Source organism: Xenopus laevis, chromosome 4L, assembly GCF_017654675.1.
Source record: "Xenopus laevis strain J_2021 chromosome 4L, Xenopus_laevis_v10.1, whole genome shotgun sequence".
Lineage (NCBI taxonomy): Eukaryota > Metazoa > Chordata > Amphibia > Anura > Pipidae > Xenopus > Xenopus laevis.
In genome coordinates this window covers 23564375-23586558 of record NC_054377.1, presented here as the reverse complement: position 1 = coordinate 23586558, position 22184 = coordinate 23564375, and the positions used below count along the sequence as shown (strand labels likewise).

At 38.1% G+C, this 22184-nt stretch overlaps 1 protein-coding gene across 9 annotated transcripts; it reads right to left on the bottom strand.

Annotated features, from left to right (window-relative positions):
* Positions 1-972: 972 nt before the first annotated feature.
* Positions 973-21756, bottom strand: dpf2.L (double PHD fingers 2 L homeolog). 9 transcript variants are annotated; one of them, XR_001935146.2, is made up of 12 exons: positions 21610-21756; positions 17225-17385; positions 15841-15948; positions 14862-15073; positions 13129-13221; positions 12485-12563; positions 9744-9785; positions 5938-6084; positions 4642-4770; positions 4041-4153; positions 2081-2187; positions 973-1348 (listed from the first exon to the last, which is right to left on the bottom strand). XR_001935146.2 is itself a non-coding variant. In XM_018256390.2 (12 exons), the coding sequence occupies exons 1-12, from the start codon at positions 21630-21632 to the stop codon at positions 1278-1280; spliced, it is 1260 nt and encodes a 419-aa protein (XP_018111879.1). In that variant the 5' UTR covers positions 21633-21756; the 3' UTR covers positions 973-1277.
* Positions 21757-22184: the final 428 nt, after the last annotated feature.

The window sequence follows — 22184 nt, the reverse complement described above, 5'->3', positions numbered from 1 at the left end:
AACTGCAAATTGGAGAGCTGCTGACTAAAGCTAAATAACTCAAAAACCTTAAATGATAAAAAATGAAAACCAATTGCAAATTGTAGAGAAAATCCCTCTCTACGTCATGCTAAAAGTTAACTTAAAGGATAAGTAAACCTTTAAAATAAGTAAATGTAAAATTGATGAGGGTGCTATTCTGAGCACTTTTATTTACATTCATTATTTATTTTGTTTTGATTCCAAGATATTAAGGGATACATGTACTGTTAATATAAATGGATTTTGTTACAACACCATAACCTGCTGGTTATTTGCCCGCCAAGTAGTCAAGGAAGTTGTCAGGAGAAAGCGGCTGCTCTGTAGTTTTTCTGCTTATGAAAGATGTGAGAAAAGTTATCTGAGGTCTCTAATTTTACTCCTAAGCAGAACATCATCCTCTTTCCTGGCAACTTCCTTGACTACTTGGTGGTCAGACTGGTGGGAAAATGACCAGCAGGTGGCGCTGTTGTAACAAAAATCATTCATATTAACAGTACATGTCTCCCTTAATATCTTGGAATCAAAACAAAATAAATAATGAATGTAAGTTACAAACGTGCTCAGAATAGCACCCTCATCAATTTTACATTCACTTGTTTTAAAGGTTTACTTATCCTTTAAAGGTGAACAACCCCTTTAACAATCTCTGGTTATTCTGGCCAACTAGAACAGGGATAGACAGCCTGCTGAACGTCAACTAGTCCAGATTTACAACTTCCAGCAAGCATCACAAAGCTGCCAATCCCTGCCCCAGAGGGAATGATGGAAGAAAACATTGGAAGTGTGCGGGAACAAAATTATTAGGGAGCACTGGCTGAATCAGTATTGCTAGTGCAGATAACAGCAAGAGAAATATGGTCTCTGCCGGCTCCAGAATCAGAAAAGAAAATGGTAGCTGTTTGGCACCATGCCTAGTCTACACAGGAAATCAAACAGCACTCAGTCACAAAACAATGTTCAGACCACCTTACCAGTGCACAGTGGTGACTACATTACTAACTTGTGACAATCTTCCTCTATGATACAAGGCTACTGAAGGTATTAAAAGACAAAAGGAGAACAGAACTAAAGTGTGCATAAAAATTTGTGTATGCTCGCAGGAACATATACAAACCTATACACACACTTCATCTCTGGAGAGGTAAGCGTGGGACTGAGCCATTAAATCCTCCTATTCGATTTCTTAAAGGATGGATTTTCAGGGCCGAGAGTTGTCGTCCTCTCTCCATCAGCCCGTTTGCCTTCAAGGGCACCTGTCAGGACTGGTTCTGGTAAATTGATGCTTTGTCCTTTAGAAGATCCAGACAGAGGTGACAACTCCAACTTCCTAAAAGTAAAATAAAAGCAGGAAAGCTTGTGTAAAAAGGAGAAAAGGCAGAAAAAAAAGAAGAGGACAGTGGAATACAAACAAAAATGAAGACACACCAGAGAATATATAAAGGGATACTGTCATGGGAAAACGTTTTTTTTTTTTTTCAAAGCGTATCTGTTATTAGTGCTGCTCCAGCAGCCTTCTGCACTGAAATTTGTTTCTCAGATGAAATCTGACATGGGGCTAGACATATTGTCAGTTTCCCAGCTACCCCCAGTCATGTGACTTGTGCTCTGATAAACTTCAGTTACTCTTTACTGCTGTAATGCAAGTTGGAGCGATATGACCCCCCCCCAGCAGCCTAACAACAGAACAATGGGAAGGTAACAAGCTCTCTAACACAAGATAACAGCTGCCTGGTAGATCTAAGAACAGCACTCAATAGTAAAATGCAGGTCCCACTGTGACACATTCAGTTACATTGAGTAGGAGAAACAACCACCTGCCAGAAAGCAGTTCCATCATTAAGTGCTGGCTCTTTCTGAAAGCACATGACCAGGCAAAATACCCTGAGATGGCTGCCTACACACCAATATTACAACTAAAACAATACACTTTCTGGTTCAGGAATTATTTTATATGGAAGAGTGGTTTGCAGTGTAAACACTGTAATTTAGAAATAAAGACTACACCATAAATCCCTTTAAGATGGACAGCACAAAGAAGCAGGTACATATTATTCCTTACCTTCAGGTGGTTCAGCCACAGGCGGCACAAGGCAGTACATATGATAACCACGGTCACAGTCGTCACAGAACAGCAACTGATCCTACGGAAACAGGGAGCTCAGAACACTTCTAGGACAAGAGGAGAAACAGGGCTTGGAGTACCTAAGAACCCCCATTCTCAAATCCATTCTAACCTTAGCACCAATGGTCCAGATAAAGCTGCCCATAATGCAGATACATTTAAAGGGACAGTATCATTTTGAAAAGGCTAAGGCTTAGCCTGAAACCAACAATGTACTTACTATACTAGCTTTGAAAAAGATGCCTCATTCTGTCAAACTGCATACTTGCTATTCTTTATTGCAGAGAAGGATCCTCAAAATGCAAATGGTTCTGTTCTGGTTGTTTTTATAAACACTGTGGTACAACCCCTGGGTCTAGAATTAGGCATCTTGTAAGAGACTGGAAAAAATTACACCACTTATACAGAACCCAAAGATTTTTTGTTGACCGTTTCTCTAGATCTCTACACAGACACAAAAGGAATATTGAATGTATTTGCTGCTAATAGTAAGCACTTTTGTGCAGGGCTTTCTAATCCTATTTTATATTCTATAAACCTTGTTGTAAGCTACTGTAAAGCAATATTGCTGGTGCTATATAGTTAAATAAAGAGGTGTAAAGTTAACATTATGATACACTGCACTGTTTGTTTAATTCTGGTATGCCATCACAACTATTTTACTATATGGAGCCAAACTCCTACATTTTGTGTATATATATATATATATATATATATATAGATATATATAGATATATATATATATATATAGATATATATAGATATATATAGATATATATATATATATATATATATATATAGATATATATAGATATATATAGATATATATAGATATATATATAGATATATATAGATATATATATAGATATATATAGATATATATATAGATATATAATATATAGATATATATAGATATATATAGATATATATATATATATATATATATATATATATATATATATATATATATATATAGAGTAGACAAGAAATATATATATCTATATATCTATATATATAAAAATACACTAAAAGTCGAATAATAACATCCCTTTAAATGTGCAAACGAAAAGTAGGCATAGCATTAATCTGACCATTACTGAACTAGTGGCATGAGAGAACCCAAATCTGTGCTGATAGGGAAACGAAGAGGCAATAGTGAATTATATTTGTACAACGCAAAGTAAGAATTTCTCAAAAACCTTAAATAAAGGTCCCAGTACAGTACGGTCCACTGCAAATTTTAGAAGAAGGAAAAACATCTACAACAGGCAGTTTCTAAAATGGCATTATTGTTTTGTCAGATATGCAATGGAATTAACAATTCTCTATGCTAAAAAGGTAAAGTCAAATGTCCCTTGGCGATTAAAGGTTTAAAACAGGGCATAGGGTTACCCCAACTACAAGGTATGCAAAATTAAAGATATAAACAGGAGCTTAATAAAGGCAGGTTCATAAACACTTGGAGGCACATTTAAAAAAAGATCGAATTTATGAGAGTTTTTAAAAATTCCCCTAAACTCCCATGAATTAGAAATTCGACCAACTAAAAATTATTTTAAAAAAAAAAGTAAACTCGGATGAATGTGATCGACCCAAAAACTCAAATCGAATTTGATTTGAATTTTAAAAACTAGATTCTATTTTTTGAATGTCAGGAAGGCTGCAAACAACTCCAAATTAATTCCTGGACCTCTCCCGTTGACTTAAACAGCAATTCGGCAGGTTTTAGGTTTAGAATAGTTGAATTCAAGTTCTTAAAGGGCCAGGGTATGATAAAAAAAAACCTCAAATCAAATTTTAATATCTTGTTAGTAGAATTTGACAATTTTGACAATAAAAAAAATTTGAAAATTTGACCCTTGATAAATCTGCCCCTTAGCAGCAAGCAATTACTCACGTCATTCTCAGAGGTCCCGCAGATATTACAACATTTGCACTCTATGCACTGCCAACGATAAGTCTTAACTGCTGCCATCATCACAGCTGTGAACTGCAAGCAGGAAGGATGCCCTACGACAATAACATAGGATGTAAGTTAATATTTTTCATATATATGCAACTGATGACTGTGCTGATCCATAAACAAAAAGTCACTATGGATTTAGAAAAAAAATCACAAGTAGAACATAAATGATGGTGCTATATAGAAAAAGTGTAAATGTGGGAGCATCAACCATCTAGAGAAGCAGCGGTGGTGTGCAGGGTCTAAAATATGAAATGAAGGACCCATCTGCTATGTCAGCGGCATCTGATGGTAAGTGTGGAAGGCTCCTGATCTGTGGCGACCGTGTATCGGAGCGTCACACAAACTTCCTCCACACGGAACCCGCCCTTCCACCAGTCTCAATAGCCTAATGATTCAACACAATCGACACTTACTAGTTCAGCCCCCAACGCTCATTTTGAGGACCAAAATTTGTCTTGCTTTTAAGTCCAAAAGTTTCCAGTTAAAAGTGAAATTAGATGCAACATGAAAACTAGGTTTTCTTTTAACATACCAGAACGGCCACAGTCTGAGCAGGACACAAGCTCCTCAGACTGGTTTGTTTTCTTGTTAATTTTAGAGTCTCCAAGGCAAAAGTCACAATAATTGTTTGGCAACGCAATGCCATCTGGGCCCTTTTTGGCTGGAAAAAGAACAGACAGAAGCATCAAAAGTTATAAATAAGGAAAAAAAATTGGAAAGACTACTTAATGTATATTGGAAAGTTATATTTTTGACCATTATGCAGATAAATAGCTTTTAATCAATTACCCCTTTAAGAAGTAAAGTCAGAGAAGACTTTCATAAGAACAGAAGAAAGAAAACAGACTTTTTGAAGCATAACTATAAACCTCAAGCTCTATATATTTTGTTGTGGGGGTAGCAAACAACGAATTTACTCAGATCTGGCAATGGAAACTGCGTTACACAAGCAAATTGCACAAAAAACAGAGGTTGATCAGTCAGGCATGTTACATTGCCCTAGAACTTTATGCCTGCTTGTTTCATAATGTCCTGACCTTAAAGGTTGTCCCAGGTCAAGCGCAAGGCTGGCCATATATTAAAAGATCCACTAGTTCAGTGAGCTTTTATTGACCTATGTATGGCCAACTTTAGACCTTGATTTAAATATAAAGATACAACACTGCTCAGAAATAAATGTTTGTATGAACCCTAAGGGGAAGGAAAGGCTAAAATTAAGTAAGCTTGATCAGAAAGGTATATATAAATACACGAGTAAATCCTCAAAGTTATGCTGCTCTGAGTCCTCTGTCAAAAGATACGCCACATTTCTTTCCTTCTATCGTGTACACATGGGCTTCTGTATCAGACAATGTTTTCAGCTTAAACCTCCAGGGCTAGGGCTTCAGCATGCTCAGTTTGCTCCTCTCTGTCTCCCTTCCCCCTCTCCTTCTTGCTTTAATCTGAGTTCAGAGCTATGAGTGAGCAGGGAGAGACTTAGGCAGGAAGTGATGCCACACCAAGCTAATATGGCAGCTGCTATCCTTAACAACAGAGAGAGCTTCTAGAGCTGTGGCTAGTCTATTGGCCATAAACTGCTTTGTTAGCTTTCCTTCTCCTTTATGAAGTAAAGCTAGACAAGATATCCCAAAAAAATAAAGTATGGTAGATTCCATAAGCAATGTTCCCTCTAAATTTTTGTCAATAATGTACACAAAACATTTATTTAAGGACTGTTTTAAAAACTGTGCTCACATTCAAGACTTCAAATCTTGAATGTGAGAACAGTTTTTAAAACAGTCAAATCTTAGATGTGTATCATTTGTTGTGTGCCGATGGCAAAACTTACATTTCTGTTCCTCTGGTCTATGCATGATAGGGGTGGGAGGCTGGGAATCCTCCTTATCTTCTGCTCCAGCGCCTTCTTCATCCACAAGGTGTGAGTGGGCATAATGATAACTCAAACCAGGTCTGTTTTTATAGCGTTTTCCACAGACTGGGGGGGGAAAAGCAGGACAGAAGAGGATGAAGAGTGGAATGAAGTAAAAAAATAAATTTAAAGATGGAAACTTAAAAAGAAAAAAAAAAAAAAATCAGGGGAAAATCACACACCCACGAAAACAGGAGGGATGTATAAACAAAGCAAAGCCACAAGGGAAATTGGATGGCAAGAAGGATAGTTTGCATGTGCTTAACTTCAGGGACAGATGTTACTGTTACGGTGAAAATGATAATGCTTTAGAACTTGTTTAGTATTTAGCCAAGTTTTGCACTTTTTTTCACATGCTCTAAACCAAAGGATCTACCAGTGTTATTTTAGGACTGACCAGGTAGCAATATTCTGATTTTCAGTTTTAAAAATGGCAGCAACGATGGCATTGTAATACCTATTTGTGTTTGGACTTAGGTCTCCATGATGAGAGTTTTTGGTTTAGGGGTTCTTTTTAAGATTCTAGTAGGGATGCACAAATCCAGGATTCGGTTTGGGATTCGGTCGAATCATTGTGCCCGGTCAAACTGAATCTGCATATTTAAAGAAGAAAAATCACATGACTTTTCATCACAAAACAAGCAAGTAAATTGTTTTCCACTTTTTCTTTTCCTGCCCCTAATTTTCATATGCAAATTAGGATTTGGTTCGGTATTCGGACAAATCTTTCACAAAGGATTCAGGGATTCGGCCGAATCACAAATAATGGATTCAGTGCATCCCTAGATTTTAGCATTATCACCCTATAGCTGACTTTCTAGAAGCCCTTTGCCCCCAGGCCATAAGGACAGAAGAAACAAACCACAGAAGTTTTGGAATATAACTAGGAAAACCTTTAAAGGGGAAATGCTGTATTTTGTATACAAAACGTAAACTTACTGCTCCACCAGCCTAATCAAACAAATGATTATGCTTTTAAAGTTGGCCACAGGGGGTCAACATTTTATAACTTTATTAAACGTCTTTGCAAGACCAAGGCTATGCACATGCTCAGTGTGGTCTGGGCTGCTGCTTAGCGATAGTCATAAATTATCAAAACAGCACAAGAAAAATAACATCTGCCAGAAGCCGATACAGCAAAACAGATTAATATTTAGCATATGCAGACTGTGCTGTGTCCTGTGTTGTCATGTAATCTAATGTGGATTTTATAGTTTTTGTATTGTTTAATACAAACTTTCTCCAACTCTGCAGAACCAGTGGCTGCAGCAAAATAATCCTCCAAATAGAATCCCAGTTTATCTGTTTAAATCTGGCTCCATGATCTTTGTCCCTGCAGCTGGAGTTGGAAACAGTAAAGGGGATGTAAAGGCAAAAATAAAATCCAATACAAATCTCTACACAGTCGTGACTTCTCTACATGGAAACAAAACAAAGCTACTCTGCATGGCTGGGAAGTAAGGCGGGGGCTCCCCCTGCTGTTCATAAGTATGATTGTTTCCCCGCAGAGCAGTTAGGGACCGTCTGACAATTCCTATCCACAGCAGTAAATGAATGGAGAATTTCACTGCATACAGTCAGGTTTCTTATAAAAATGGCACAAAGTATATTGGAGATTCTGGCTTCTTTTTCATTAAAGTAAAAAAAGGGATTTTATTTTTTTTGCCATTACATGACCTTTAAAGTGAGACAGTGAAAATAGAAAGGGTAGACACAGCAAACAACGTACTGAATTAAGAAGCAGATAAATACCTCTGCACCCTAATCTGGCAACAGGAACAAGTGTTATACAAGGAATGAAGAAAAGCGCACAGATAGATTGACCAGTCAGGCATGTTACATTGCCCTAGTACTTCATGCCTGCTTGTTTCACAAAATCCTGACCTGAACACATACCTTACCAATTAAAGGTAAACGGTTGTCCTAGGTCCAGAGTAAGAATGTAATTTACACCCAACGATGCTACCCTGAAATAGATGTTGGTGTGATCCTATGGGTCCATTTCTAGCTTTGTTTTTGCAACCTCAGTCTGAAAAATCAGAACGCTAAGAAGTAAAGGAGAAACTGGGGACAGTGTCATAACTACTGCCAGTGCAGGGGCACAAAGATTAAAGGGAAACGGTTGTGCAAATTTAATATAAGCTTCACCTCACTGAAATAATAAACTTTCTAAATACAATCAATTAAATATTCTGCATAATTTCAGAAATAATAAAGTTTATATTCACTAACCCTCTCTCAGCATCTGTTTCCCTTCATTCTGTCTTCATGCAGCAGTTGAGTGTCAGCTATTCATGGACAATTAGATCCAATATATCAAATAGGTGGGTTTTCTTTCCTAGCAGATGTATTAGAGCTCATTCAATAACTGATTCCAGTACAAACAAAATGTAACAAAATAACGGCCTTTTGCACAAATTCTGCATGTAGAGAGACATGATGTCTGGGGATTTTTTAATACTGAGTGAGCTCCAACAAACCTTCCATGCAAAAAGAAGCCCCCTATACGATATATTGGATCCAACCGTCAATGAATATCTGACAACTAGGAATGGGCGAATTTTACCTGTTTCGCTTCGCCAAAAATTTGCCGCCATCGAAACGTCGCCGACGCCCATTTAAGTCTATGGGCATCAAAAAATTCGCCCATCCCTACTGACAACCAACTCGTGCATGAAAAGAGAATTAAGAGAAACAGATGCTGAGAGAGGGATTGTGAAGATAAACGTGATTATTTCAGAAACCCTACAGAATATTTAATTGATTATATTTAGAAAACTTATTTCAGTATGCTGAAGTTTTTATTACATTTTCATTTTTATGATGTTTCCCTTTAAAGGAACAGTTCAGTGTAAAATAAAAACTGGGCACATAGATTGGCTTTGCAAAATAAAAAATGTTTCTAATATAGTTAGTCAAAAATGTAATATAAAAAGGCTGGAGTGACTGGATGTCTAATATAATAGCCAGAATACTACTTCCCGCTTTTCTCTAACTCTGAGTTAGTCAGCGACTTGAAGGGGGGCCACATGGGACATACAGTAACTGTTCAGTAAGTTTGCAATTGATTCTGAAGATGCAGCTTAGATTCAAAAGCAACAGTCCCATGTGGTCTCCCCTCAAGTCTCTGATTGGTTACTGCCTGGTAAACATTTTGTGAAGGATTTGGACGAATCCAAAATAGTGGATTCCGTGCATCCCTACATCAAAGTCATTCCAGCCTTTATAGATTACATTTCTGGCTAACTAATTATATTAGAAACATTTTGTATTTTTGCACAGCCTATTTACCCAGTTTTAATTTTTTACTTAAAAATCCCTTAAAGACGGAAATAGAAAATATGCACAAAGGTGTGTCTGGAGGGTGGGTTGTTGCCTTGGGTGCAAATCCTGCACCCATGTATCTGTAGTTACACTACTGGCTGTTTACTATCATAACATACTCATATCACTGTCATAAAGATCTCAGTAGGAAGTCCCTTTTTTGCTATATACCCTCTCCTTACAAAAATTTACAAGAGCCAATTTATCTGCATGATGAAAAGCCAATGTGCCAAGAAGGAGAAAAACAAAGCAGCTGTGTGATGGCAAATGAGCACAGGCTTACAGGATCCATTGTGGGGAAATGGCATGGGTAAAAGGAAACATGCTTAGCTGCAGTGCAAGTGGGGTCAGGCAATGAGCAAGATGCTAATTTAGCAGCACAAGCGGGCACGTAGAACTACCTCTTTCGGAGAATTTCGAAGTTTGCTTTAGTTTGTAACTGTCTGAAATAAGGAAAGACACACAGAGAAAGAGAGAGAGAAGGGTAAGTAGAGAGAGAGAGCAAGTAAAGCAAAAGGTGTGTGGCTATAGTGGGATGACCAAAAACATTTATCCACCTTCAGAGACATCACACAAATGGATACAGTTCGAGGATGACAACCTGTAAAATGGCAGACCCCTACACAGTAAGTCAGCAGGTTAACCTAAACTAACCCCTAAACATGAATAGGGCTAAAAATGCGATATTTTTTATACTGAACTTATTGCACCAGCCTAAAGTTTCCGCTTGTCAATAGCAACAATGATCCGGGACTTTAAACTTGTCACAGGGGGTCACCATCTTGGAAAGTGTCTGTGACACTCACATGCTCAGTGGGCTCTGAGCAGCTGTTGAGAAGCTAAGCTTAGGGGTCATCACTAATTATCCAGCAGAAAACGAGGTTGGCCTGTCATAGAAGCTGATGCTACAGGGCTGATTATTAAATTATGATGCTAATTGCAATGGTTTCTGTGCTGCCATGTAGCAATTATCCATATTAATTACTAATCCGCCTTATACTATGACTTTTCTATGTGTACTGTATATTTTGAGTCGATCCCCAAGCTTAGAAACTCACAGCAGCACAGAGCATGTGCAGTGAATCTGCAAAAAGGGAAGATGGTGAGCTACTGGGGCATCTTTGGAGACACAGATCTTTACAGCTAAAGGGCTGTGATTGCCTTCAGCTGGTACATAAGCACAAAATATAAGCTACAACATTTTTAGCTACTTTTTTAGTTTAACTTTCCTTGTCCTTTAATGGGGGCCAGATCTAATTGGGATGGTTTGAAAATACCAACTGTGTGCCTATGGAGACATGTCACAAGAGGGCTGCCTCAACAAACCTCTATGGCCCTTCTCTGACAGGTGTCCATAGAACACAATATATTCCCAATCACTGGATTTATATGGCACATCAAGTTCTTGACCTAGTCAAACACGACTGTAAAGCCGACTTTCCAACAATGGATACAACGAATAGTTTATGCTTAACATACGTATAGTTTTATTACATTATTATAAGAATGGTATTGGTTATTTTTTGCAATAAAGAGGGTCCAATTTGAAGCAAAGTAACATTCTACTTCCTGGATGACAAGAGCATGATCAAAACAAATCAGTCCACTAAGAAATCAGAGAGCTGCTGCTTATCAAAAAGGCTACAGCCCGGGGAAGGGAGGGGTTCGTTTGTACAGAGGGATTCTCCGTGGACAATAGATATTTACAAATTAAAACAGGCAAAAAGTATGTTCAGCACAAGACCTGTTCATTAAACTAATGATAAAAAGGGGGTACACTGCCCATTTAGGGAAATAGCAGACAACGCATCAGGTCGGGACTGAGAATTAAAATAGGCTCTGGCATTTCAGGTACACAGAGGCCCAATAGGCCCAATAAGCCCACAGAGGCCCAAACAGCCCCACCAGCCCACCAAATACTGACTTTCAATGGGACCTTATAGCAGCCCCTCTGGCATTTGCCAGAACCCACAGATTGCCAGTCTAGGCCTGCAACACATTCGGAAACCCTTACAAAATTGCCTCCCAGTGTGAATCACCATCTGCTTGACCGGCCAAACACGTCATTCTGTGAACATGCTTCCATTTTTGTACAGCTATGTAAGTGGACCGACAAGTAGATGGTGAGTCGCGTAAGCTAGTTCATAGAAGGGATACTGTCATGGGAAAACATGTTTCTTTAAAAACGCCTCAGTTAATAGTGCTGCTCCAGCAGACTTCTGCACTGAAATTCATTTTTCAAAAGAGCAAACTGATTTTTTATATTTAATTTTGAAACCTGACATTGGACTAGACATATTGTCAGTTTCCCAGGTGCCCCCAGTCATGCGACTTGTGCTCTGCTAAACTTCAGTCTTTACTGCTGTACTGCAAGTTGGAGCAATATCACTCCCTCCTTTCCCACCCACCCCCCAGCAGCCCAATGGGAATGTAACCAGAGAACAGCTGGTAGATATAATATGTCTGAAAGCAGTTCCATCCGAAAATGCTGGCTCTTTCTGAAAGCACATGACCAGGCAAAATCACCTGAGATGGCTGCCTACAAACCAGTATTACATCAAAAAAAATACACTTGGTTCAGGAATTACATTTTACATGGTAGAGTAAATAAATTATTTGCAGTGTAAATAGCGTAATTTAGAAATAAATACTACACCATAAAAATCATGACAGAATCCCTTTAAAGATATTTTTAAGGTGTTATGTCTCACACAAAGGAGGTGATTTTGCAAGGTTGATAAAATGCCTTGTCTGTTTACCCTATAGGTGTACAATCAGTTTTATGCTCTCTTTATTCTTTACCTCTGCAACTACTGCCAAAGATACTTTATGGCGTTTATAGTCTACTTTTCTTTCACAGCATACACACAATCATGAACACACAAACATATATACTAGGCCAAGTCATGTATGGAGGGAGATTGAAGACACATTATATGGTATGACGCTAAAGATTTGTTGAGAACAGCTATTTTCAGTTATAGCTACAGCAAATGATTTGAATGATAAAAATACTTTCTCTGGGATTTGTGAAGCACAATATACGATGGCTGCATTTAAACGAGTTAAGATTTTCATTAGAACGAGGGTTACGGGATTTGGTTATAAAGGCAAAGTAATGACCCAGAGAGAGTCTACTCACTGTCACAAGCGTATGGTTTATCTCTATCATCTAGGGCAGCTGCATCCAACTTTTTTCTTGCACTACCAATACCTTTACCCTGTTAAAAAAAAAAAAAACAATTATAAATGTTTATGTTCATTAGTCCTGTATTCTATTCTGGCTTGCATAAATGTAAGTAGCACATGTCAGAGTTGTAATGTGACTTCCCAGTCTCCCCCTAAGTTCTGCCATAGTTCTTTCCCACCATTATTCGACTGCCACCTCCTGCAATGTCATTTCTGGCTTTGCCTGTGACAGGCTCACTTTGGTAGGGGCAAGAGGTGCTTAGGAAAAAAAGCATATTAAAATAGCTCTCAATACAGTCTGAGCTTTTGAAGCAGCAATATATTATCATTAAGTTAATCATACACAGGTTAAATATATTACAGCCTAGATCTATATATCACCAAAATGTTCTGCAGCTGTTTAAAAAAATGCTTACAATTTAAGGTAACTTATCATATGTAGACACACACAGAGGTCAGTTTTGTCAAGATCCAATTAATCCCACTAAATCAAGAAACTGAATTTTCCATTACAGTCTGTTAAGTTGACCAATCTTGGCAAAATTGTTTGAATAAATGTATGATGCCAAAAACACATTAATCAACTTTCTTTTTCACCTTGGCTTTGCCTTTCCCACGTTTTTTTGGTGTGTCCTCTTCATAATCTTCATCATCCAGGTCATCTAAGAAATCATCAGGCTCCAAGATACGCTAGGGAGAAAAAAAGACAAGGATTGAGAGAAAGGGAAATCACAGATTGCGGTTAATGCAATTCTCATTTATTCTGCTTGTTCTGAACTGTAAAAATTCTTACCAAAAAATGTTCTGATGCTACCAAATCCTGTCTATATAAAATGGAAGCTATGTCTAAACATTTCAGCCTATGTCACAAGAGTTTTAACCCTTGCAGTGCTTTAACACCTACTGGAGAAATGCACTGGTCAATATCCAGAAATCACAGTAAACACCTATGGCTTACACAGACGGCGACAGGAGGACCCTTTTTAGAAATGCTGAAGAGAGCATTTGAAGAATTTCAAGTGTTGTGACCACCAGATGTGGCAGTCAAAATGCCTCATGTATAACGGACTTACAAGGATAATATGATAAAGAATTACACCCTCAGTGCTACATTCCTAAACTGGGTTTCCTCATTAATAAGAATACCTTGGAAGATTAACGGCCGAGATAATGATCGCTTGTTACCCAGCATGCAACAGTGACTAAAGGGCCCCAGTGGCTAAAAATATAAAAGCTTGTCATATAAGGAACTGTAATCATTTGCAGTGATACAGTACAGTTCTATAAAACAAATCCTGTTCATTCAGTGCAGTAGTATGCTTTGCGCCATCACTGTGCCTGCCCAAATTATGTCACAAGCAAGCAATTCAAATGTATAACCAGTAATATATCACAGAAAAGCCTTACTTAGTGAAGGTTTAAAATAGATGTAATAAAAGGGATTCGGTCATGATTTTTATGATGTAGTTTTTATTTCTAGATTACACTGTCTACACTGCAAATAATATAACATTTCATTACTGAACCAGCAAGTGTATTTTTTTGTTGTAATATTGGTGTGTAAGAAGCCATGGTCATTTTGCCTGGTCATGTGCTTTCAGAAAAAGCCTGCACTTTAGGACGGAACTGCTTTCTGGCAGGCTGTGGTTTCTCCTACTCAATGTAACTGAATGTGTCGCAGTGGGGCCTGGATTTTACTATTGAGTGCTGTTCTGAGATCTACCAGGCAGCTGTTATCTTGTGTTAGGGACCTGCTATCTGGTTACCTTCCCATTGTTCAGTTGTTAGGCTGCTGGGGGGGTGATATCACTCCAACTTGCAGTACATCAGTAAAGAGTGACTAAAGTTTATCAGAGCACAAGTCACATAACTGGGGGCAGCTGGGAAACTGACAATATGTCTAGCCCCATTTCAAAACTAAATATAAAAAAAAAATGTTTGTTCTTTTGAGGAAACGGATTTCAGTACAGAATTCTGCTGGATCAGCATTATTAACGGATGTGTTTTGGAAAAAAAACATTTTTCCCACAACAGTATCCCTTTAAAGTCTCTGTATGCCTAAAACTTCAGGAGATGATGAAATGTATATTCCTTCCTGCTCTACTACCTACAGTCTGGTAACACTAATTATTGCACTGCTGTAAGTAAACTATTTAATCAGCAAAAATCAACAAATGCAAGCAAGAAAGCAGAGAATATGCAAGCAGGGTGTAACTTTATATGTGGTTTTCCTCCCACACAAGCACGCATACACGCAAACTGATATAGCCAACATTAGAGTAATGTTGCTGTCTCTCCCCCAAGGCTTCATGCTGCCTTGCTGTCTTTACCGTGATAATCCCCTTCGCTACGTAACGCTGATGCTCGCCGTAGGCCTGTACCTTCCGTGCGCTTCTGGAAAGAGGGGGGAATTCAGTAAGGCTGTCATCATCCCGGGAATCTGGCATAATTCTCTTCTCAATGGGGTCTGAACGCAGAAGAGCTTCAAGGCTACTGCCGTCTGGTGGTATTACGCCCTCTTTCTTTAACATCTGCTCGGGGTCTGAAACACACAATAAACTTCATAAATTATAAAAAAATATATTTATCCTTTGTATTCCTCACAATCACCACAAATCAATGGACATATTTATCATGTGAACAGTGAAAACATATTTGCAGGCATTATTAGAATGCCTGCATTTTACAGAATGTTGCGTCCATTATCAAACAGTCCAATAAAAATGCTGGTATTCTGAAAGAAACGATATATGCTTTCCTTTATCAAAGAATATCCTCTGCAGTAGTAAATGTATCTTACACATGGGAAGGCCCCAATGGTTTAAAATGTAGTGGTGAGCACAACATTCCTTTTTTTTTGCTATAGTTTATACAAGAGCAATGGCCAGCTCCATGTTGTAGCTCCCATCATTCCCAGCTATAGTCAAATGATCCCAGTGGTGGCCAATAAGATTGGCAACCATTTTGGAGTTTTAACCTTGGAAATCAAGTTGCAAGTAAAATATAGTCCCTGAGAAAAATGTAAATAGTAGAATTCTTAATACCGTAAGTCATCCCTGGTCTGGGCAGAGTGTAGGACTGGTCAGGCCATGGACGACTGACAAGTTGAAAAAGCAAAAAAGTTAGGAACTTTTGTTACACACAAAAGCAAACCTAGCGGCGAAAAATGCTCAACAAGAACTATAGGCAACTTTTAATGTACATTTATATTTTGAAGAGTAACGTTTTAGTGTCACTATCCCTTTATGGGAAGTGCTTTAATTCCAGTGAATCTGGGCACAGAGAAGCCTCCCCCCTTGCGTCTTTTACCTGGTTTGAGGGATGGGAAAGAGAGCCTGGGATCTTCAGGTGGATGTGCCCTCCTCTTTTTGCGCCAGCGTCGGGATGGATATGTATAAAGCTGCCCTGGTGCAGAACCTTAATAAGAAAAAAAAATGACAAAATATATTTGGAGGGGTATTTTTTGAGAGGGGTAAAAAAAATCTAAGAATTTTGGACAAGAATTTATTACTTCCACATCACCATAACAATTTCCTGTAAAGACATCTGAAAGGTACAAGATTTGTATCTACGTATGGGATAAACCACCCTTGTGCAGATTTGAGTCTAAAAGAAAGCAGCTGTCAGCTTGCTTGCTTTTTTCATATGGCTGTGCATGCGCAATAAGGTGAAAAGCCGAACTTGAACCAAAAAAAAAAATACTATTTAACTTTACTGCACATGCATCTGCCCCTGGAAAAGAAACACCACCAAGTAATTGTATTTACTAACCTGATACCCCGGGCAGGTGCTCCTATCAACAGTAAACTGCCTGGGGTATCAGGTAAGTAAATAAAATTACTTTGAAGTGCAAAACTCTTGGTACTCCTAAGTTAAAAAGGCTTTCCTTCTCCTTTAAAGGGGTTGTTCACCTTCCAACACACTTTTCATTTCAGTTGGTTTCAGTTAGTTCACCAGAAATAAAGACTTTTTTCAATTACCTTCTATTTTCTATGTGTAACTGTTTTTCTAATATTGAAGTTTAAAGTGTAATTTTCCACCTTCTAACGCAGATATGGGGGGGGTTGCCGACCCTCTGAACTGTTCTAAATTGATACATTTACTTGACACATTTCTTATATATCCATGCTGAGCAGAATCTCTTAGTTTCATTAAAGACAGCTGTTAGAATTGATACAATAGTTGCTATTACTTTAGAAATGCTGCTGAAAAATGTATCAACTAAATGTTGCAAATCTGTAACAGCTCAGAGTCTGCGCCTGAATTACTGAGCTACCAGACTCAAAACACCAGAGGCAGGGACATCAAACTTGGAAAAACAGTAAAAAATAAAAGATGGAAGGGGATAGAAAAAAGTCTTTATTTCTGGGGAACAATCTGAAAAAAAAGTGTTCAGAAGGTTAACAACCCCTTTAAAGCACCTATGCCAAAACAGATGATTATTTTAAATGACGGCCATCCACATCACATTGTTTACTTTTCTGCAGGCAAAGTAACAGGGTCTCGTTTCTTCTCTAATTTCTAAAAAAAAAAAAAAAAAAGTCTTCTGTTGTAAATGCCGATGAAGCACATGGGTATGTGCAACAAGGACCCTGCATCACTATTCTATGACTACATAGGCACAGTAGTGGACTGTCAGCAAGCAAAAGGAAGGTAAGAAGGAGATATAATTTACAGGAAATAATATTTTTACCTGGCCCACGATGTCTTTTCTCCATCCAAATGTAGCAATTGCTTTGAGCCACCCTAGTCTGAGAATCTAAGAAAGGCAGTCGGACACTCCGCTCAGCACATAGGCGAGCATTATAGTTGTGGCACTGCTCCATGGCATCCTTGTAATACTGTTCTCCAAGGCTAGAAGAAAAAAAATTATATTAGTATATTTAAAGAGAATTGGTAAATATTGCTCTTATATGTCTTTTCCTTTGAGCCACAATTTGCTGATATTTGTTGTGCACCCTCAGAGATTAGTTGGCAGGAGATAATATAGTCTTTTACTGCAACAGGAAGAGTGTGGGAGTAAAAGGCAAAGTTCTGTCAACTCACTGGCTGATATAAACTCACATATATGAGCCAGGAAGAATCACTTAGCACTTCAAATAGTATTTTTTTATTTAGGGTTATCCAATGGCAAATGCTACTAGAAAATAACATTTTAATGAAAATGGTTTATTTAGATCAGGGCAGACCATCTGGAGGCCTGTGGGCCTGATGATATTTTAATGTTATTTTCATTAAGGGACTCCATATTCATGCAACTTGTTACTGGGCCACACTGCAAATTCAATTCAGGGTCCCCAAAACATTGGTTAAGTTGACCCATTCTAACAAGATACACTGAAATCACTTATTATTAGGGATGCACCGAATTCACTATTTTGGATTTGGCCCAACCCCCGAATCCTTCGCCAAAGATTCGGCCGAATACCGAACCAAATCCTAATTTGTATATGCAAATAAGGGGTGGGAAGGGAAAACATTTTTACTTCCTTGTTTTGTGACAAAAAGTCACGGTCTTTCCCTCCTCGTCCCTAATTTGCATATGCGGATTCGGTTCGGACAGGCAGAAGGATTCGCCCGAATCCTGGCCAAATTCCAAACCGAATCCTGGATTCAGAGCATCCATAATTATTTTGGGCCTTACTGGGGTCTCAATACTCGGTTCGGCCAGGCAGAAGGATTTGGCCAAATCACGAACCAAATCCTGGATTTGGAGCATCCCTAATTATTTTGGGCCTTACTGTGGCCTCTATACTCGTGCGCCATCCTTTCTTTGTAGTTACACCTCTATTCATGCAAGCATGGGTGTCTGACTTACTAACTTTACAGTTTGATACAATTGGTGTAGGCATTTTCATAGGAGTAGCTTCAGCCCCAGTAAAAAGCCTCCCCAAAGAAAAAGGTTTCCTATCCAGTTAATGATATAATTGGATACATTAGTATCACTGTCTGAAAAGTAAGGTTTCTTGTTTGGAGTCAAAAGCACTGCTTTGATTTTTCTTATTTTTTTTTTTTTTTAAAGAAACTAATGTAACAAATGATAACACATGAGAGACAGATAAAGATTTTCTGTTTAAAGGAAAGGAAATGAATAGCAATAGACAAAAAAGTATTCATTTGTAGAGTTACTGAATCAAAGAGAGCTGCTTGCAGCATTAATATGAACAAGATCAAAGAATGGAATACACCCTCAATTACTCAGAAAGCTTAGTTCAGTTAGAGCTGGGCCATTTTCTCATTTTTACAGAATCTCAGTCTGACAATTATCAGCATGCAAATTTGACATTTACAGCAGACACATTATTTTGAAGTTTTATTAAAGGGGTTGTTCACCTTAAAATTAACTTTTAGTATCATGTAAGTGATATTCTGAGACCATTTGTGATATTCTGAGACCATTTTCAATTGAATTTCAGTCTATTATTTGGGTTGTTAAGTTATTTCGCAGCTCTGCAGTTTGCAATTTCAGCAATCTTTGGTACAAATTACCCTAGCAACCATGCATCAAAGTAGAAAAAGTAGCAATAAGAATTCATTTGTAGCCTTACAGAACATTTTTTTTCTGAGATGGAGTCAGTGACCCCAAATGAAAACTGGAAATAGTCAGAAGAAAAAAAAAGCAAATAAATTTCAGAAAAATAAAAAAGAATAATGAAAACCAATTGAAATGTTTCTTAGAATTTCTCTATCCATTCAGAAACAGCATTGCCAAAACCAAAACACAGTTTAGAAAGCCAACATTTGCGATGCGGTTTCAAAATATGTTGGCAACCCTACTGTCCAGCTTCTTATTTACAACATTAAAAAACAAGTTAATTGGTTTGACTTGACTTTTCCCCCCCATAAATTTAGAATATAATCTTAAAGGGGAGGTTCACCTATAAGATAGCTTTTAGGGCCATCTGTACGCACATTTTCTATTGGTTTTCATTATTCATTTTTTATATTTTGTTAATTATTTACCTTTTTCTTCCGACTTTCACTGTAAGGCTACAAATGGATTGTTATTGTTACTAGTTATTACTCATCTGTCTATTCAGACCTCTCCTATTCATATTCCAATCTTATATAAATCGGTGCATGGTTGCTAGATTAATTAGGACCCTAGCAACCAGATGGCTGAAATTGCAAACTGGAGGGCTGCTGAATGAAAAGCGAAAAATAACTCAAAAACCACAAATAATAAAAAACGAAAACCAACTGCAAATCGGCTCAGAATGTTACTCTATCCGTGATACTAAAAGTTAATTTATAAGTGAACAACCCCTTTATAGGTAACTTTTATTATGTTATAGAACGGCCAATTCTAAGCAACTTTTCAATTGGTTTTCATTATTTATTTTTTATAGTTTTATAGTTATTTGCCTTTTTCTTCTGACTCTTTGCAACTTTCAAGGGGCTGATCCCTTCTAAAAAACAAATGCTCTGTAAGGCTACCAATGTATTGTTACTTTTTATTACTGATCCTTCTATTCAGGCCTCTCCTATTCATATTCCAGTCTCTTATTCAAATCATGCATGGTTGCTAGGGTAATTTGGACCCTAGCTACCAGATTGGTTAAGATGCAAATTGAAGAGCTGCTGAACAAAAAGCTAAATAAGTCAAAAACCACAAATAACAAAAAATGAAAAACAATTACAAATTGTCTCAGACTATCACTCTCTACATCAGTGATCCCCAACCAGTAGCTCGTAAGCAACATGTTGCTCCCCAAACCCTTGGATGTTGCTCTCAGTGGCCTCAAAGCAGGTGCTTATCTTTTAATTCCTGGCTTGGAGGCAAGTTTTGATTGCATAAAAACAGATGTACTACTAAACAGAGCCTCCTGTAGGCTGCCAGTCCACATAGGGGCTACCAATTGCCAATCACAGTCCTTATTGGCTCCATCCAGGAACATTTTTCATGCTTGTGTTGCTCCCAAACTCTTTTTACATCTGAATGTTGCTCACGGGTGAAAAAGATTAGGGACCCCTGCTCTACATCATACTAAAAGTTCTCTCAAAGGTGAACAAACCCTTGTAACATTTTGAGTGGTTTAAGGGGCAGATTTATCAAGGGTCGAATTTCGAAGTGGAAAATACTTCGAAATTCGACAATCGAATTGGAATACTTCGACTTTCGAATATCGAATTTGCCCATTTGCGGTTGAAGTAAAATCGTCTGGTCGAACGATTAAATCCTTCAAATCGAAGGATTTCAGAGATCGATCGAACGATTTTTCTTTGACTTCAAAAAACTGCTCTAGAAGTTCCCCATAGGCTAACATCGCACTTCGGCAGGTTTAATTTGGCGAAGTATTGAAGTCAAAGTTTTTTTTAAAGAGATTATGAAATGGTCGAATATTCAAACTATTTTACTTCGACTCGAATGCGAAGTATCCTATTCGATGGTCGAAGTATCCAAAAAATGACTTCAAATTTTTTTACTTCAAAAATTCCCTCAAATTCACTTCGACCATTGATAAATCTGCCCCTAAATTTTAGTTGCAAGAGTAATTCTAACTGGTTCTCTGACCCTTGAGACAATGTCAGTTCTCCCCTCAAGTCTGTGAGACAGCAGAAATGTAAAGAATGAATTCATGTTTTTTAATAGAAAGTGCACTTACAAATAAGTGTATTAGATACTGGCAATTTGTATAAAAGGTACAATGGAAAGCTGCTTTGTATTACAGAACAGTTTATAGGGAAAGAGCTCTTGCTGTGAGTTAACAACGGGACCAAATGATAGGCAACAAAGGGTCTGAGATTTTTGTAGGAAAACTCACGCAAAGCATGCCGGGAAACGTAGTTCATGAGCAGGCGCCAATAACTAACCCACTGCACGTGATATAGGCGGCACTTTTGATACAAGCAAAAAGGCGGCTGTAGTAAGAATGGACCGAGCGCTCCTATATAAAGCTTCCGTGTCTCTATACGGCCCACCACGATAATATTACCATTTCATCTAACTAAAAACCCCCACTCGAATTACCTTACCCCCGGAGGACGTACTCCTTGATTCTAAACCCCTGTGAAATCTCTTATATCCCGCGTTAAAACCAGCCCTCCATAACTCTACATAACCCTTCAATTACTCACATCTTTTCCACAGCAGCCGCCATTTTCTCACACTAGAATGCTACAGCGCCTTGGGCATGCGCGTCAGTAATGACGCACCCTGTTACGCATGCTTATAGCGATGTAAGGGCATTGGGTTGTGAGCATGTGCGTTCAGCCAAAAGACGCCTTCTAAAGTGATGTGAACTGCTGTGGGGTGTAGAAAGTGTTTGGCGTGTTTCATGTCTGTCTTGTGGCAACTGTCTGGTATATGGAATAAATCACTAGTGTATTTTGTAAGTGTAATAGGTCTGCTGTCAGGAAAGGAAAGCAAAGCACGGGAGGCCCATGTTGATGAAATCTAGTTGGGTGGGGTGGCAGAGGTCCCAGTTGAGCCTAATAAACATTTTATATTAAATAATACACAAAAGTCATGAATATCTTGTAAATTATATCCTTATTCATGGTGAGTTCTGATGTCATCAGTTATCAACAGTGAGTTCTGATGTTATTTCTGTCACATGACTCACTGAAACTTGTGTATTATATAGTGAATAAAGTACCCCCTCTTCTAAAATATAAGGATAATATAAGTTACTGTGGAGTTTCTTGACCAC

Bases quoted from the DNA above. Each gene is read 5' to 3' on its own strand.
- dpf2.L (XM_018256390.2), bottom strand. From the start codon at position 21,632: ATGGCGGCTGCTGTGGAAAAGAT. The intron at 17,386-21,609 runs GTGAGTAATTGA...TTTTTCTTCTAG, and splicing joins GCGGCTGCTGTGGAAAAGAT to CCTTGGAGAACAGTATTACA. The intron at 4,154-4,641 runs GTATGTTAAAAG...TTATTGTCGTAG, and splicing joins CTCAGACTGTGGCCGTTCTG to GGCATCCTTCCTGCTTGCAG.